Raw genomic sequence first — 17,094 nt, forward strand, 5'->3', positions numbered from 1 at the left:
GAGGGAGTCTACACTCCTCTCCATTTACTACCAACATCATAGCATCAGTTAAGAGCAGTCAGATGCAGCTTATAAAATGCATTAATCTTGCTTTTTTTAAATTTTATTTTAAATGGGCTGTTTTCACTACCTCGGGGCTCCACAAAAAGCAACAGACTCCTTTGAGAAGCAAATCAAACAATGTAGAATAATGAACTCATTAAAAGTACATTAGCTTTTGTAAATTGTATCCTGAAATATTTACTATCCTAGACTAGCAATGTTTTGACATCTGTACTTTCCTTTGAATGGCAAAAAGTTCTACCCCTGAGTTTCAGATTGAAATGGAAGCATCAGATATCTGGCTTAGTTTAATGGAAGGTGTAACCAGAAGAATGCGTGGTCGAGCCACATTGCAAGTATTTCTATTTTGTTACATGGTAAAATAAAATATGACTCTGTTTATAGATGTCTTCTACATAATGAGAATAATATAGAACACAACAGCTTCCAAGTGACAAAGCCACAAATTTATGTAATCCCTATATGTAAACCTGAGACATATCAAACATCTATATACACATACATTTTAAAAAAGAAAACTGGTTTCATTTTAATATTTTATGCACGCATTTCTAATCATTATTAAGTATATTGGTTTACATCTCACTGGTTTATACTATTACAGTATTTTATTCTGCAGCACTCTACCATACTCTTTTGAATTATCTCTGTTCTGAGAACTGTGCACCCAATAAAACCATGCTTTTCTTTCAAAACCTACAGCACCATTTGTAAACAAGTACCACAATCTGAAAATGTTGTTTAAACTGCAACAGAAAGCTTTGTACATGCAGCAAAAAAAGTTCTTTCTACTGCTTCTAGTTCCACAGCATTTCAGTAAATTAAAATAAATGCAAATCTCTTCCTAAAGAAGCATCCCAACAAAATAAAGTGTCACAGAATGCCTAAGTCAGTTTGAAGACACTATCTCCTGTCAAAACCTACAAGGGAAACACAGCAGAAACCTTTAAAAGGTTTCCCAGATTTACAGTCTGGCTTTTCCATATGAAAAGAAACACAGCTCTGCTGCTTATCAGCTTATGTCCTCATCTCAGTGGCTTTGATTCATCATCTCAGTATCACATACTGAAAAGCACGCTTTTCTTTGTTCTCTGAAAATTTGTTCTCCCTCTTTTTAAAAGGGGTTCTCTCTTCCCCAGACTTCTTTAAATCAGAGGTTAGCAGATTTGAGCAATGTCTTCAGATTCCTAAAACCAGCACTTCCAGGACAGATTAGGAACATAGAAGAACAAGCTAGTGTGTGACCAATTTTAGGCACCCTGAAATGAGAGTCTTCCAGAATGAAAGCCAAACAAACCTGAAGCAAAATGGGAACAAAACCAAACCTGCCCATGAACTCTCATACACTGCTAATCCAGCTGTCTTGCCACTTAACTGCACATTATTTGTTTACTAATAAAGAAGGTCTAAAAATATCTTAAGATAAATGTTTGTTGGAAACACCAGGTGTAGGTCACTGACCTCGGTTTAATCTGTTGCTTGTTTGCAAAATACTGAGGTAGCAGTATTTGAGATTACCCTTTTTCAGGCAACGAAATCTCTAACATACCAAATTCCCTATTAGGAAAATATGGACTGTACCATTATGATCACAGGATTGGTCTATAACCTCTTGTTTGGAAGCTGACCTGAGTGCTCTTAATTTCCTAAACCATCTATAAATTTTTATAGCTGGAAATTCAGAGGTTTTAAAGTGTTTGGATATTAACACTTATAAACATCTAATGAATATGACAAAGCTCTGTGTCACCACTGTTTTCACATGCCATTGAGGCTGCTATTTATACACCTTAATAAATTACCCAAACATTTTGTACATCTAAACATCCCAAACCTGATTTATTAAATGCTTCTGCTGCTAAGTGACACTTATCTGCTGAAGGCTGCCTCAAGCCTGCCCTCATGAAGTTGGCTATTGTTTCAACTAAGTTCCAAGTTGTCATTTTAAAAGTTACAATAATAGCAATTCAGCTGAAGAATTATGAAAAAAGTATTTGCAGAGATGGCACTGAAGTTGCAGTTGTTCTAGCAGCTAGCCATGAAATAAATCTGATAATTTACAAGATTTCCAGACAGAATGGCTTAGATTAAAATCCCAATAAAATATACCTTTTATTGGCTGCATGATGGAAAGACCAGTGGGCGAACTTTTATATGATGAGGGTGGAGACACTATGTTGTAGTGCACAATGGAAGCAGCCTGTTGTGGCTTTGACTTTGATGAAGGTGGCAATAATGAAGGAGGTGATGGCTTCTGACTTGAATGGTTGCTATAAACTATGAAAGTAAAAGCAGTAAATAAGGCTACCATAAGAACAAAACCAAAATGCCCCACACAGCTTTGGGGTATTTAATTTAGCTTTTCAGAAGGTCAAAAAGCTACCTCTCCTCTATCCAAATGCAAAACACATAGTTTTCACCCTCTTCTTGGGAATTCTTAAGAAAATCGCTGCTCCTATTCCATTAAGTGAAATATAAAATGCGCCTTGAGTAGAAGAGCCTAGCATGCCGCTTCCAAAATGTACCTTGCTTATTCTATCAAATGTAAACCCAAATCTCAAAATTTCCAGACCCTTGTAGCTATTCAAGAAAACATGGAAGTCATTCTGCTGACAATGTATAGTTCCCCTGTCTGTCTCAACTCACAAGCAGACATGCAAGGCGTTACGATGTACATTGCTGAATTCTAAGTAACTCAAGAGCTTTCAATGATAAACAAATTGAGATGTCAAGTCAACTGCTTCCAATATGACTTCAAAAATGGAACACAGGAGGAAACATGACAGTCAATTCTAAATCAAACCCTTGATAGCAAATACCCAGTCACCCAGCGTTATTATTAATAGCTACACATTTTCAAAGTCTTTCAATAAAAACTTTATTCCCCCAACCTGCACACTGCTGTCCTTGAAGCTGCTGTGAGTTGCATGGTGATGATGTTCTAGGAAACTGTATCTGCTCTGATCCAGGAGGCTGCAAATATCCTACTGATGAACTAAAATAGTAATAATAAAAAAAGAACATGAATAACAGGCATTTGTGCTACACATTTATTTAATAACAACTGCCTCTGCTATCTAGATTGAGATGTTAATTTTAGAATCAGTAATATTCCCACCTACCACCAAACCCACTCATTCTTCAGAAGCCTGAAGTTTCACATCTCTTCCTTGGCAAAAAACCTATAGCCTGCACACATTAAGAGGCTCTACTAATTCACCTGTTTTGATACACCATTTTTATATCAGTATTGCTATATGGGTATAAAGATATGCAAAACAATAATAACAATTTGTTGTCTTGCCCAGTTAGCCAGAATTAGATCTCAGTTAAATCATCACCACAGAACCTGCTATGATGATTCTGGATGGAGCTGGAGCCTGGTCCCATGCAGCTGAGACAGCTTGTTCAGGAACCAAAGGAACACACTTTTGCTTCAGTGTAAAGTAATGCTGCTTAAAGAGATTATTGCCTTTCTGTGGCTTTTCAAAACAAGGTATGGGAGAAACCACCTTTAATTTATTTGTAATATGTAGGAAAATGATAACTTTAAAAGTTTGTTTATGCCAGGTATTTTTCAGGGCATTCACAGGAATTGACCAGGTAAGTAACAGATATGGGCAAGTTCTATCATATCACTAACTGATCATAACTGCCAGAGCCAGAATATCCAATTGGTGGACCATAATCAGAATGATGCCTATAGAATCTTTACTTAATTTCTGTACTATAGATAAAGTAAACATTCGGAGGGAATGAGGAAACAAAATATTACTTCAAATTGTGGAAAAAAATTAGGTGTATTCCTGCTGGATTTACCATTTTTACCTACATTGTCATAAGAAGTTTGTTCCATCTTTTATGCTATAGTTCAATTACATAATATTAAAGACTCACATCCACTAAAGCAGGCAAAACTCAGTGAATACTTAACCAAGGTTTATATCTGCATGGAATATGTGCTGCTACTCTGTGTACTGATTACAGTTTTCAGTAGCGACCTGAACGTGAGAGACTACCCAGTTCCTGCAGAACAGTAGTCTGCCTTCCTTGCCAAAGTGCTGCGACATAACCATTATGATAAAAGCAAGATGCTGTCATTAGTTGCTAGTCTGCCCTTAATTCCTAACAAATGTTTCCCTGTTCAAAATAGAGGGACATTTAAATGATGCAAAAAATGATCAAATACCAGAACTTACTTCAAAAAAAGTCTGGGATTATGCCTACCTATGACTTCATTTAACATCAAGTATAACTACAGAAGAATAAAAAACACAAAAGAATTCATGTTTCAGTAGATGAAGCCATGCATTGATAGCACAAATACTATTTATGTCTCTACACTCAAAAAAGGACGAAGCAAGCTTCATACTGTTGCTGCTTGTTTAAAAGCTGCAGGAAAGTTATTTTTAAACAATGCACATAATTAAAAAAATAAAGAAAAATGTGTAGTAAGCATTAACTATAATGAATTCCTGCCCATCTGTTCTCTCAAATACTCAGCTGCATCCACAGGGAGATCTGTACATGTAGACCAGGACACCAAGACAGGTAAAAAAAAAAGACAAAACAAAACCCCAGAAGTTACTTATCAGACAAAAGCTGAGCACATGAAGAAGTTCCTACACTTGTTTCATAGCCAGCTTTATGCCAGCAGTCCTCGCTAGCAACAGAGGAAGTTAAGTCCAGAAAGAAGGGAGGGGTGCAGGGAAGGTGTTTTAAGGTTAGCTTTTCTTTCTCAGTGTCTTGCTCTGATTTGATTTCATAATTAATTTCTTCAAGTTGAGTCTGGTTTACCCATGGCAATAACTCGTGAGTGATCTCTCCCTGTCCATATCTCAAACCACAGCCTTTTGTTTTATCTTCTCTCCCCTGTCCAACTGAAGAGGGCAGTGATAAAGTGGCTTTGGTGGGCACCTGGCATCCAGCCAGAGCCAATCCTCCACAGGAAACTTTTCCTGACTAACAGGTATGTCCCAATTAAGGCAGTACTGGTTATTTTAGTTAACTGCATAAGAGCAAAACTAAATAGGTAATAAAGTGTCCATAAGTCTGCCTTTACAATGCCTTTTAATATAGGCAATACTAGGGTGTAATAATTGTTAGTTATTACTAGGCAATTAAGCCTATTTTCTGAGAAATCAAATAGCCAAGTTAAACTCACCTTAAATTATTCTGTTGACCTGATGGAATTACACTATAGTAAACTGGCATTCCTGTTGCAGGCAATCCTTGACTTGACTGACTGGGAATTATAACAGGCTGTTGATATGTCTGCTGGGGCACTGCTTGGGAACCTTGAGGCACCGAAACCTACAATTGAGGACACATTAACATTTTCTTCTGCAGACAGCGCTTTTTGCTGCCTCCTGTCCATCACCTAGTTTATATAAGAATTAAAACAAACCAAAAAACAAACAAAAGCCAGAAACTGAAACATCTGCTGGAGTTCTCTAAATCCAGAAGACTAGTGATAACAGTAGTTGAAATGACAGTGCTTTATTAAAGAAAAATAACCTTCTTTCCCCAGAAATTAAGTGTTGATTCTGAGGGACTCCACTGATTAACAGAAGAGATCTTCTGTACAACAGAAAGCAGGTTGGTGGGGATGGAAATCGTTCTTCGCCATCCTCCGAATCGCAAATAACATAGCACTTGGTTCTTAACAGGACTAGACCTTGCACACTTGCAACAGATTTCCTTCTCACTTCAATTGTGGCGTGTTTTGTTTGTTTGGTTTTGTCACCTCTGACACCTACTTGCAACTTTCTACCACTGACAAAGCAAAACACTTGAAAAAAAAAATCACTCAAACACACAGAAGATTCATTAGAAAGTTAAATGACCCACCTGGTAAGATGGCACTGAAGGATATGGAACAATCACACCTTGAATTTGATTCCCAATGCTGTTGTGTTGGCCACTGACTAGATTTTGATTCTGAGACTGCTGAACTCCAACTAAACCCTGGTAGTTTTGCTGCTGGTTGGGCAGGATCTGGTAACCTGAAATTATAGATTTAAATCTTACTATGAAATAATGATCGTATTTTATACACAGTTGCCTATGTGAAAATATAGGTGTAGCTTTTTCCAACGGCTTTCTAAATCTAGCTTATCATGCATATAAAAAGAAGCCAACATTAACAGATTTACTCATTTGGATCCAGTATGAAACATTGTACATACTATCTGCAATGCTGCTTTCACATGCTTGCAGTGTTTATTTACAATCTGTGTGAGTTACATGCATTAACACCTTGGTTTGATAAGTGAAAGCTGAAAGCATTTGAGAAAAGCATGCTAGGTAATATCAAAACCAACAAATTGTCTATTAGGATGAACAAGGCCATTCTAGGAACTTTACAGTTTTGAAATTCTAGTAATGCTAAATTCTCCCCGTACCTCAGCTGCTCTATGGATAAGAGCATCTTGACTATGATTCAAAACTGAATTGCACTTCAACAAAATTCATGTAAGGTATGTGAGCCAATATTTTGTAGAAGGGCATTTTCTACTGAAATCCGTAATGCTGAAAACAACTAGCAACTTAGAAAAATCTTCCATGTAAAAGGTATGTTTGTATACAGCAGAAGCCATTTTATATTCAGTTATCTTGGGGAAAAAAAGATTTTCATGTTCACTCCTCTACAGTTCCTCTACAACTATTTATTACTGTTTAAACTGCCATCTTTCAGAAAAAAAAATAAAATTCCCCAAACTCCCCCAGAGACAGAACAAAAAAACCCCTCAAACCAAGCATGCTGGATGGGGCTTTGAGCAACCTGGTATAGTAGAGGGTGTCCCTGCCCATGGCAGAGGGTTGGAACTGAATGATCTTTATGTTCCCTTCCAACCTAAGCCATTATATGATTCTGTGAGTGCCCCCCCCAAGCATATAGTAGACAATTTTTACCATGATCAAACACATGCAGAACACAAGTAAAATTCCTTCTGTCACATTCTGTTATAAAGGTATGCACTACTTACCACATCAGCCAAAACCCATAACTACCAGTGCTTCTGAGACAAAGCCAGTTACTGCTCCAGAATAACAGAACTGGGCCTATCAAGATGCACTGACAGCACTAAGAATCTGTTTTTGAATTGGACACATTCACATTCTACTGACCTTGACATTCCCAATGCTCCCTACCTTGGTGTGGATCTATAATACAGAGAATCTAACTGCAAAAACTCACTTGGATTTTTTCTTTTTTTAAACTGTACTTAAGAAATGGTGTGTTCTATTTTGAAAATTAGTCAATTAACGCAAATCACATTTTTGTAAACAAACCCCAGCAGCGTTCACTTGATGGCATACATACAGGCTACAATGAACATGGTGAATTAACAGTCTCAGCTGGCTGTCTTTATAGAAATAGCAACAATGAAGACTTAAAAGACTGTTAATATAATCAAATATTGCTTCAGAATATGAAGGGGAAGAAGGTTCAATTTGTTAAAACCAAGAGATTCATTAGAAACACACACCACACTATAAATATTTTCGGAGTACTAAAAAGAACTTCAAAACAGTGCATACTTCAATTGGGAATGCTAATTAGAATTTCTGAGAACTCTTCAGTTTGAACTATGCACAAAAATCTACCTCATCTGTAATAAATAAAAAGCTTTGTTACAAACCGATCTATGGCACCTAAAATGCAGCAGATTGTGTAGCTGCAGTAGATGACATCCAATCAATACAGTTGCAACCTAAACCCCTCATTTCCCAGAAACTGCAATGTAGCTGTGAATATTTTTCAGCTTTTTCTGGCACTTCCAGAGACAGACATGATCAATTTTGCAAGCAGAGAGAACTGGAACAATATAAACTGCCTGCCAAGAAGGTTCCCCACAGTGTTCCAAAGAATGCTCCATTTTTAGCTTCACAGTTTCACCTCTGCCTAGAGAGCGGTCTGACAGAACTGCAGCACTCAGCAGAAAACCCACACCTGCCATAGCCGATTGTCTCATTACACAGAAAAAAGCTGAAACAGGAGATAAAAGAATCGTGTTTCTTAATATTTACACAATTAAAAGGAAATCACTGTTGATAGAAGTTCACTTACTGAATACAGAAAATACATTTTCTGAAGAACACATTAAGAGTGAGAAACAGCCTTTATTCGAGAACACAAAAGCAAGTACAATCACTTGGTTGACAAGCTGCAAGTGTAGCTTGACTACAGCTAATGCAACCACAGATGTTATTACAACTGTAATAGTTTTATCACTGGCTGTTGTGAAGCAGAAGCCAGCTGTACTTCAGCTGATGTTCTTACAGTAATTGTAGTTCAGACAAGATTTTTAATGAGCCTGTAGTTATAGGTCTCCTGGTAACTGGACCTTCATTATCATGGCAATCAGAAATGCCTTTTTCTTAAGGTGAGTTTTCTTCTCCCAGTACCTTTTGGGCAACCAAAGCATTCTTATTGAAAGTTAACCCCTCCCCACCACCCCCCTCCCCCCCCGATATTTCACCTGAAACCCCTTTAAAAAGGAAGCCAGGAAGCAGCTGAAAAAGAGACCGGTTCACTGTGAGAAATGTAAACCTCTCAGACAGTGTTACGGCCCCGAATCCAACAGCTCATAAATAAACTCAGGCCAGTCCACAATATTAAACCCCAAAGTGGCTTCAGTTGCCAAGCTCTCAGAAGTGGTTATCTTTTAGCTTAACTAGTGCTTGGAGAGTTGTTTCATAGTTAGTGACCAGTGTGTAAGATGAATAAACCCCATGGCTTTTATGTAATGCATGATTTGTTAATTCTTACTTTTGACCAGACACCTTGCTGTATTAGCCAAGGAGCTGTCTTTTCTCTCAAAAACAGACATTGCCAATAAGCATCAACCATTTTGGATGTAGCTTTGTGTCAACCTAATATAAATATTTACTATTTAAAATAAATATACAAGAGAGAATTTCAAAATACACCATCTCATGAACAGTTCACAGATTAGAAAACATGATGTGGAACCCTCCGTTGCATGAATGCCGATTCAAATTTGTCTATAAAGCAGTAAATGAGAGCCAGCAATGGCTGGATAGCAATTTGGGCATAGCAGTTGCTAGTAAAATACTTCTCTCTACCACTAATGCTAGTAAATACCAAATAATCAAAGAGGATTGAATGGAATTATTGGCTGGACCATCCCTTCACTACTAAAATGTAATCCTTTGATGTCAAAGCTGTAAAGTCTGCACAGCTTTCTTACTTTATTTCTTCTAGGACACAGAGGGAGATTTTCACTCCTGATGCTTTTTATCCTGTCCACATTACAGGCAGTGAAATTCAGTTAAAATGTAAAGAGCGAAAAACATACAAGAAAGAAATTAACAGCAACTGATTCCTCCCTTTGCATCTTGGTGCTGATGCACCCACACCCCATACTTTCAAATTCACATTGGTTTAGTTAGCTCCATATGTACACTGGGTTCTCTCTGATGTAGAGAGTGTGTGTGCTATTTGCTAGGGTGTAAATTGGGAAGTAACCCCAGCTGAGCCTCAGACTTTCTGCTACTAGATATCTAGGTATTAAAAATTCAGAGGGAGGAAAGCAGGCTGTATAATACAGCTGGATAATCTTTAACACCAATGGACCAAACAAATGACAAAAAAAGAGTAATTTCTTTTCCTTTAAAAAATGGTCAATATACTTTTGCTTCTGTACAGTGAGAAGCAGCGATCTATTTTGCAGTAAGCAGGTACTAACAGTATTTTAGAGTGATCTGACAACCCTACCACAAGTGGGCATCCCATTTTGATGATTCTGCAATGAAATAACCCCGTGTACATTTGTGAACTGAACCATGAATAGCAACTTCAAGCATCGTTGTTATTGAAGCACTTCCTAGAATTGCAGAAGAGGGAGCCATCCCTCTCTCACAGGCTACTCAACAGAACAGCTATAAAGAAATCCAGTTAATCTTTGTAAAAGCTGATCTTTCATCCTATTTCTGTAGAGCAACACAGGAGCAGGGCGAGAAATTAAAAAATTCTTCTTTCTGAAGGAAACTCAAAAGGACACCAAGTCTAACATATTCAACTAAGACATATTATAAAAGCTGGATTTTTAAGGATCTCTGACTTCAAGCATCACCAGTTACTTCTGAAAGTTTTGACTGTGAGTCAGAAGTAAATCTGTTTCAGGAACTTCTCTTACTGGGAAGGTCACAGTGATATTTTTAAGTACAGATTATCAGAATGATGGTAGCTACAGTTACAGTTTGTAAGGAAAGGACAATAGGAAAGAAAGATGACAAAAATACAGCTTGGTAAAATCCCTAGAAAGGTAACTCAGAAACAATTGTAAAATCTTCAGTAAAAATAGGAGGAGCAGAAAACTAATTCTAACCACCTAAGTTTCATTATATATTCTATTCAATACCCAGATACGTTTAATCATAGGACAGGAAAGACAAATTAAAATTGCTGTCACTAGTATCTTCTGCAGAGTGCTCTTTTCATGCCACAACATCTAAAATTATTATCTTTTGTTTACATCTTTCAGTTAAGCTACATATCTACAATGTTACATCATTTAAAGGTACTAATTCATCCAACTTTGTAAGTTACTAAAAAGTTAATTATGAGGTTACAAGTTTTTAATTACTCACTTCTAAACTTAAAAAAAAAAAAAAGATCCTATACCTGAAGTTACAGCACTAGCCACTCACAGTAATGGCTTAAATCTCAAGTTTCATGAGCAACCAACTCAGGTTTTTCCACCTTAGGTTAGTTATATTTTGTATCCCATATTTGAACTTCTGCTTTATCTGAAATTTTACAATAAAATAAGTTTAAAAAGCAAAACCAGGAGAAAACATACATGACATGTTCCAATGAAATGCTGAAAGAGTTCAACAAACCTGTCTGCTGTCCTGGCTGTGCCAATGGTTGGTTTTGCTGTGTGTTGTAATGGACAGAAACAGGTCGGTATTGTTGACTGGAGTGCGGATACTGACTGGGGGTACAATAACAAGCTGGCATCTAAAACCAAACAACAAATTAAAGAGATTCACTACCTGCAAGCTTATAGAAGGCAGGTATCTAAACGCAAAACCAATCACATGATAAAAGACACAAGACTTACTAAAAGATATGACTAATGTTGAACAGTTTAGCAATTAAAAATACTTATACTGGATAAATTCCCTCTTTAACAGCTGACTTCTGCTCTCACTGTAGAAGTGACAATTCCCAATTTCCATAAAGACACATCTAGAAAACTATGCAGAACATAGTTTTATGCACTTTTATAATAAAGAGTTTTACCAGTCAAATGTAAAACAGGAAAACCTCAGTGATTATTGCTCCTCAAGTAAATTGAAGTCTTTCACTTCAAAGCACGTAAGCCAGAAAAAACCCCTCAACCCCAGAATAAATGCATAGAGCTGCAATGTAATAGGGAGGCCCACACCATATGAAAAGCTCATTAATAAAAGAGCATTATCCATTTTTAAACACAGCTTTTGGGAGGATGGAAACAAGGCCACTGTACCTGTGGCACAGGTTGCTGCATATATCCCTGCTGTGGGAGTACTTGCTGGTTGGCAGGATGGCTAGATGTTGAGTAGCCTGGAGCAGAAACTGGCTGGCCAGAGGGTGGTGGAGGTGGAGCAGCTGCAATGATATAACCGGACTGCTGTGGGGACTGGAGGACTACAGTGGACTGGAACATAGCAGTATGAGGTTCAGCTGGATCAGCGGGTGGCTGGCGGGCAAGACTCATATGGCTGAATTGTGATCCTAGGTTTTCTTGCTGTTAATAGGTAAAAAGAGGAATTACATTCATAGATGTACATTTGGGGAGGGGGAAGGGGGGAAAGCCAGTAACTTGGTATGTTTCATATATGCATGTCTCAAATTACAGTGCATCAGTAGTATCAGCCAAAGAACAACAGGAAAGAACAAGATGCAACACAGTCATACATCATCTTCAGGGTTGACAGCATGAGAGAACATCCACATTCAGATATTTCATTCATTTTACTACTAATACTCCATTTTTGGATTACATTTGCCTCTATCTACTTATTATGAGGATTCAGATGTCAAAAATAAAAAGTCAGGATATACGTCACTAACATTTTCTGACTGGACTCCATCTGAAAACTAACCCCAGTTAAAATAGCAGAGGGCATTAGTACTGCTGAAGTAGTTATTCTTTTTAGGAGTGTAAGTTAATGAGGCTCTAATCCTGAGTAACAAGGTACATTCCTCTAACTTGGTATTATACTGCATGTTAGGATTAATTTTTTTATAGCCTGAAATCAAGTAACTGCTCCAAGAAATGTATTCTAGTGGTTACCTGCTATGTATATTTTATTAACATCTGAAACTGCGATAATGACTGCCCCAAGCACTGCAGGAGTCCTGTGAAATTTGAACTATTACTATAGCCCCAAGCTCATTTTCTTTACAAGCAATTCAGCATCAAATTATCAACATCCTGGTAATAGGAAGTGATCACTAGTATTGTAATGTTGTACTAAACAAGATTTGGTTCATACTTCAAAAGTGGACTCTCCAAACATGGAGAAACACCAAGGAACACTTGATCCTCTCTTAGATCATCCTGAAGAAGAGAGAAGTTAATCAAGAGTAAGTGTACTCTTTTAGTAGTTAGTTATGTTCACATTTTACGGTGAAATTTTATAGTTCCAGGCTATTCTTAATTACAACTGGAAATATGAATTTGCATCTGAAACATTTATTTATAATATCTTTACAGCTTAAAAAGACCCATTTTCATTAGATCAACAATCTAACTTTGCCTTTTGCATTTCATTCTTTAATGTTGCCTATTAATGCAATTATAATGCTTTTTCTACACTGGATTTTACATTCTGCTTTTCATAATACCTAGTTTATAGTGGAGATACTGATATTTAATTGTGAGTTAACATTTGCCCTAAAAATGGTCAAAGGATAAACCCAAATAATACACATTTATTTCTGTTACACTACCAATAATAGTAAATTCTGATCTGGTCAGTTTGTGCTACAGTGATATGCGCAGTACAAGCACAATTAACCACTGAAATAGGGTGTTGCCAATAAATGGGTAAGGCAAACTTCCCTGGTGTACCAACTACAGTTGTATTTAGATTATGAACCAAGACCATCAATGTGTTAATACTTAAGTTACCATTAGTAGGAATGAATTTTTGAAACTGCCAGTATCTGAACCTATCTCCTGAATGTGAAATGCTCCAAAATGATGATGATCCTGGAAAGAGTTTCATTCTCTGCTTTAACAGCCACATGCCTGACAACGATTGCGAATCACAGCAGATATACCTGACTTAGCTGCTACTAACAGCAATACAGTCATATGCTAAATTTGCACAGGAAGGTCACACTGGATAATTAAACATTCCCATTTCATTGCTAAGAAACTAAGAGTTATACTGACTGCAGTCCACACATACTCAAACTCTAACATGAGAAATAACATTGCTAATAAAAAAACCAAAGCCTCCACAACATGCAATTCCTTTTAGAATTGTGTACCTGAAGTACAGATAACACTTATAGTTTTTATTATGTGCAGGCTACTGAATTCAGAAAAATATCTATCATTAGAAGACATTTCTGATTAATCTTGTAAGTAACAACAAAGTAAAAACTCTGAATACATACTAAAATATCTGTTGGATAACACTGTGGTTCGTTAACCTTGGCTGTCCCCTAGGTGCCCACCAAGTCCCTCTTCACACCCCCATCATTAGCAGTACAGGGGAGGAAAATAAGATGAAACGCTCACGAGCCAAGAAAAGGACAGGGAGATTGGTCACCAATTACCATCACAGGCATACAGACCTGACTTGAGGAGGATTAATTTAATTTATTGCAAATTGATAAGAGAGCAGGATAGTGAGAAATCTAAAACAAAACCAGCTTCTCCCAGTCTCCCTGCTTCTTCCTGGGCTCAGCTTCACTCCCTACTCTTCAACCTCCTCCTCCAAGTTTCACAAGGGGATGGTGATTGTGATTAGTTCGTAACACTTCACCTCTGCTGCTCCTTCCCTTCTCAGAGTCTTCCCCTCCCACAGGAGGTAAGTCTTCTGTGGACTTTCCCAACATGAGTCCCTCCCACAACCTACAGTTCTTCATGAACTGCTCCAGGGTGGGTCCCCCATGGGGGTCACAAGCCCTGCAGCAAACCTGCTCCAGTGCAGGCTCCTCTCCACAGGGCCACAGGTCCTGCCAAGAGCCTGCTCCAGTGTGGGCTTCCCATGGGGTCACAGCCTCCTTCAGGCACCCCCCTGCTTTGGGTCCTCTATGGGCATGTGGAGATCTGCTCCACAGTGGATGTCCACGGGCTGCAGGCAACAGCCTGCCTCACAGGCTACAGGGGAATTTCTGCTCTGGTGCCTGGAGCACTTCCTCCCTTTCCTGTTTCTGACCTTGGTGTCTGCAGAGCTGTTTCTCATTCCTTTTTCCTCTCACAGCTGCTGGACAGGATTTTTCACCTTTTCAGAAATACATTATCACACAGATGCCACTGGTGTCAATAGCTGATTCAGCTCTGGGCAGTGAAGGGTTTTGGAGCTGCGTGAAACTGGCTCTGACACAGGTGTATCTCCTGCTCTTTTCTTGCCCCATCCCCTGTGCTACCAAAACCTTGCCACACAAATGTATTCATTAGAGAATGGGAGCAGTCTGGAGAGTTGGGAAAGTCTCAACTTTTGACCTGGACTCTAGGTGAGATTCTGCCTTGGATGACTCTTCTCATTTCAATTTCAATTTGTGTGGGGTTCTTTTCTGTTTTGGGTTTTAAACACAAAAGATTAAGATATTTCCAGATTCTATTTATGAAACAAGGAATGCTAATGAGGTAGGAGGGTTGAAAGTTCTGGCAAAGAGTATAGAAAAAGGTAACCTCAAAAAAAACCCAGAACAGCTGACCCCTCAAAATGTATTAGTGTTCAGCAGAAGAAAGAGTAGACAAAGAAGCAACAAGAAAGGATGGAAAGAGGTTAACCAGAGACATAAAAAGGTATTGACTGGCTAACAAAACAATAGTATTTGAAAGCTGTTCCTTTACCAAGGAAAATAATATATATCTAAATACAGAGATACGTAGATACAGCCTTGTGGGTATGACTTGAACTAAACTTATTAAAAACCTCAGGAACTATTTTCCCCTTTTTAGTACCATTTCACTGTGATTGGAAAGGTAGCCAGTCATTACACTCGTGTCACACACCATTACAAACAACCAAGCAAAGGTCAGCATCCACTTAAGATTAACCCATGCAAGGAGGAGATGATCAGAAGATGTAATACCACAGAGTATTGCTGTGTAGAGGAGACTGGCAGGAGCGGGGGTGGATAAGAGACTGCTGAGTACTGAACAGGCTGGGAAGAAGGCTGTAGAGGCCGCATAGGCTGAAGAAAGAACAGGTTTATAAACATGGTTAACATCAGAGTAAGAAAAGAAAACAAAGTTGAAGTCTTTTGTAATAGAAAAACGCAACTATGCTCCATTATGAGACAGGGAATGGATATATCTTTCTTTCTTTAAGCTCAAGACTGCACAGAATTAAGTAATTTTCAATATCTCAGTCTCCCAGCAGAAATAAATTTGCTTTTTCTATGTTATATTAACCATAAGGCAGCACGTTGCTTCTATAAAACACTTACTGTTACTTTTAGAGAGGTTTTTTTTTAAATTTATTTATAAAACTACACATGCATTTTTAAATACAAGTTGTTTCAAAGCATCTAAATGGAGAATGAATTTACTACTAACCACAGATTAAAATGTGTTACTTTCACTTATTCAACAATACTATTTTCTCTAGACTGTGGTCATTTGAACATCAGAGAGGTATAATTGCTAATTATAATTGCTAATATTTCAGGCAGGCTCAACTCCAGCATCCATTGAGAAGAACAGTGTAGTGTTAGTCTTCTATTTAATCATTTGCAAGAATCATGGAAGTAGTTGTGAAGAAAACTCTAAATACCGCATATCCCACAAACTAGACAGGGAGAAAGCACAAATGAGCGTTTTTCAAAACAGAGCATCTCTACTGTGGCATACACAAAAGATTAAGTCAGGGTTAAATGAATAAAGGTTTAGATGAAGTTCTACAAATAACTTTCATAGTTTAAGAACTACGAAAATTTGAGAACAATTTGAAAATACCACTGGACACTATAGCCAGTAGCTTGGTGCCTGAAATAGCAGCTGTGAAAAGAAGTAGAACCCTCCTTTTCCTCCCCATATTCACTCTTTGCTTTTCTTCTTCAAGGGCTGTGGTCACCTTTAATATGGCTGATTCTGCTCAATTCCTCTTGTATAAAATGAGGATAAAACATATTCTGTATTTCAGCATGAAGTTTTGTGAGTAGAGTAAGACAAACTACTACTAAAGAAGTGTTCCCATTCCACCAGTCCCAAGCTACCTCTTTTGTGCCATGACTACTGCTTGTGCAGTACAGCCCAGGAATTCACCTGGCTGAAAAATAACCTTAAAACAATGACACGAAGTTGAATTAACTCTTTTCCCAGATTGCTGACTACATTACTGTTAACGTCAGGATAACTGCACAGTCTGACTACTGATACCTCTTTCCCACAGCAACCTAGGCATGGTAAGTTCTTGATACCATTACCCTTTCATACTAAAATATCGTCTACATTTTTAAGAAAAGACTGCCTCTACCATGTTCAGTTACTAGCAGAATGGATAGTTCTGAGGCCTAGGGGGAAAAAGTCCAGTTACCCATATCTGCATAGCTCTTACTTCTCAACATACACTTCAACGGAACAAATCTATTGATCCCTTGTCATCAGACAGCAATGTGACAGTATAAGTCATCAATATAAGTATTATGTATTTGACATGTGCACCTGTGAGAGGATGTGATTTGCTGCTGGCTGTTGCTGAGGTGGTGCAGGAAGAGGCGGCTGTTGTGGAGGTCCAGGCACTTGGGTCCTAACAGGTTGCTGAGGCATAGGAGGATTGTACACTACTGGAGTGCCATCGGGATTCAGGAATGGCTGACCTGAA

General features: G+C 38.0%; 1 protein-coding gene across 5 annotated transcripts in view; it reads right to left on the reverse strand.

Moving 5' to 3' along the window:
- The window catches only part of R3HDM1 (R3H domain containing 1), a 94,318-nt gene that overhangs the window by 6,349 nt on the left and 70,875 nt on the right, over positions 1-17,094 (reverse strand). For 4 of the 5 annotated variants that reach the window (XR_004549535.1, XM_034061565.1, XM_034061564.1 and 1 more), the window contains 7 exons: positions 16,935-17,089; positions 11,568-11,828; positions 10,936-11,056; positions 5,914-6,068; positions 5,228-5,376; positions 2,955-3,058; positions 2,173-2,340 (listed from right to left, as the gene is read on the reverse strand). Coding sequence is in view for 4 of the 5 variants with exons in the window: in XM_034061565.1 (XP_033917456.1) it covers positions 2,173-2,340; positions 2,955-3,058; positions 5,228-5,376; positions 5,914-6,068; positions 10,936-11,056; positions 11,568-11,828; positions 16,935-17,089 (1,113 nt within the window). In the remaining variant the exon portion in view is untranslated. The remainder of the gene's footprint in view (positions 1-2,172; positions 2,341-2,954; positions 3,059-5,227; positions 5,377-5,913; positions 6,069-10,935; positions 11,057-11,567; positions 11,829-16,934; positions 17,090-17,094) is intronic. The other variant, XM_034061566.1, reaches the window with a different exon arrangement.

This window comes from Melopsittacus undulatus, chromosome 4 (genome assembly GCF_012275295.1).
Source record: "Melopsittacus undulatus isolate bMelUnd1 chromosome 4, bMelUnd1.mat.Z, whole genome shotgun sequence".
Classification (NCBI taxonomy): domain Eukaryota; kingdom Metazoa; phylum Chordata; class Aves; order Psittaciformes; family Psittaculidae; genus Melopsittacus; species Melopsittacus undulatus.